The sequence below is a fragment of a genome (assembly GCF_019968985.1).
Source record: "MAG: Porospora cf. gigantea B chromosome Unknown PgB_NODE_7147_length_1554_cov_1721.75, whole genome shotgun sequence".
Taxonomy (NCBI): domain Eukaryota; phylum Apicomplexa; class Conoidasida; order Eugregarinorida; family Porosporidae; genus Porospora; species Porospora cf. gigantea B.
The window spans coordinates 1-1,554 of NW_027179220.1; the positions used below are offsets into that span (position 1 = coordinate 1).

At 54.9% G+C, this 1,554-nt stretch overlaps 1 protein-coding gene across 2 annotated transcripts; it reads right to left on the reverse strand.

The window, feature by feature from the left end:
* Positions 1-337: 337 nt before the first annotated feature.
* On the reverse strand, positions 338-1,554 carry KVP17_003961 (uncharacterized protein; the record flags this gene model as incomplete). Of its 2 annotated transcripts, none has more annotated exons than XM_068521753.1 (1): positions 338-1,554. In XM_068521753.1, a coding segment is annotated over one exon (1,217 nt), but the record flags the coding sequence as incomplete, so codon positions are not given. The 2 variants fall into 2 exon arrangements, with proteins under 2 accessions (XP_068372174.1, XP_068372173.1); XM_068521752.1 differs by having other exon boundaries at positions 338-1,514.

Genomic DNA, 1,554 nt, shown 5'->3' on the forward strand with positions numbered 1-1,554 from the left:
TCTTAACTTATCCTCTTTGTGTCAACTCATTTGCACTCGAGTGATTAGTGTAACAGAATCATAACTAAGGAACTCATCATCGAACAGTTCGATGAACACAAATTCCAACACGACTTTCACCGAAGCCTTCAACGACGCCTTTTAAAGTCACTCGACTCCGTGAAATCTCGAACATCCTCCCCTCTTTTAAGCTCACACAGCCCCTCCTCTGAACTCACTCCGGCAACCACCCCCCCCCACGAGGCATAAGAAGACACCTCAAGACTACCACAAGATCTGTGCGTGGCGTTGATAAGGTTGATTAGGTTGGTTGAATTACACACGTGCAAGAATGTCTTTAAAGCCATACATCCAAGGACTCCTGTGGGGTACTTTCATGGGGTTTCCCCTCATCCCCCTCCCAGAGATGGGTGGCGTCCTCGGCACCGTCCGTCGGCCTCTGGAGGATCCCGATCTTGATCGGTGGGCGGCGAGGGAGCTTCTTCAGCAGTCTCGAGCTGACGATCTCCACGTCCTTGCCCCGGGTGATGGTGACACTGCCGCGGTGAGCGGCCCGGACAGTCCACACTGCAGGTCGCTCTTCTAAAGCGGATGCGATGGAGTTTGGGTTTGTCTTGATGACTTCGTCACCGGGCTGCAGTGAAGAGTGCTGGGTGGCCTGCAATATTTCGACCAACCGTGGGTCGCGTGGTGCGCGTCCATACACTGCCTGGAATGGACTGGCTGTCCGAGTGCGTGGCGTGAAACGGATGTCCTGGAGAACGTTCTCGAGGATGTTAGGAAGGTCAGTCATCCGTTGTCCAGCAAGTATTGCCTTCTGCATTCCACCCTTGATCATGTGGATTGCTTTTTCGGCGACACCGTTCGATTCATGGGCGTCGGGTACGATGGGGACGTAGATCACCTGTAGCGACTCAAGTAATGTCTTGAAGTCGTGGCTTGCGAATTCGGGCCCATTGTCTGTAACCACACAGACTGGCGATCCATGTCTTGCCAGTAGTGTGCGCCGAAAAAAATCAATGACGCCCTTGCTTTGCTTGCTGGGTGTCAACGCAGCCTCGGGCCAGCCGCTGTATGCGCATGCTGCCACGAGGAGGTATTGGTCCGGGGCGAGCTTAGCGAAGTCCAAGTGCACTCGCCAGAAAGGGATGGGCACCAGCCGACGTGCTGGGTGGAAGTCGCAGGCGGGTTTCGCTCTTGCAATTCGGCACGACGTGCAGTCGTTGATGACTCTGCGCACCGTGGTGCGCATGACAGGCCATTTCCACAATTTCTGGATGGTGTGGAGTGTGGCCGCTTCTCCGCGGTGTCCCAACTGGTGTACATATGTCGCGATCTCGACTTGCTTCTTGGGGTCGGTGACCTTCTCGATCGTGTAACCGGCATCCGGTTCCTCATCGACTGTGAGGATTGACGGTGTGTGGTCCGTCAGACGTGAGAGTGCGTCGGCCGGGTTCTTCCGGCCTTCGACATAAGAGATGTTGATGGGCAGGGCTTCTAGGTCGGCCAGGATCCTTTGGAATTTTGCTTTCTTGAAGGCGTTTTCCTTGAGGT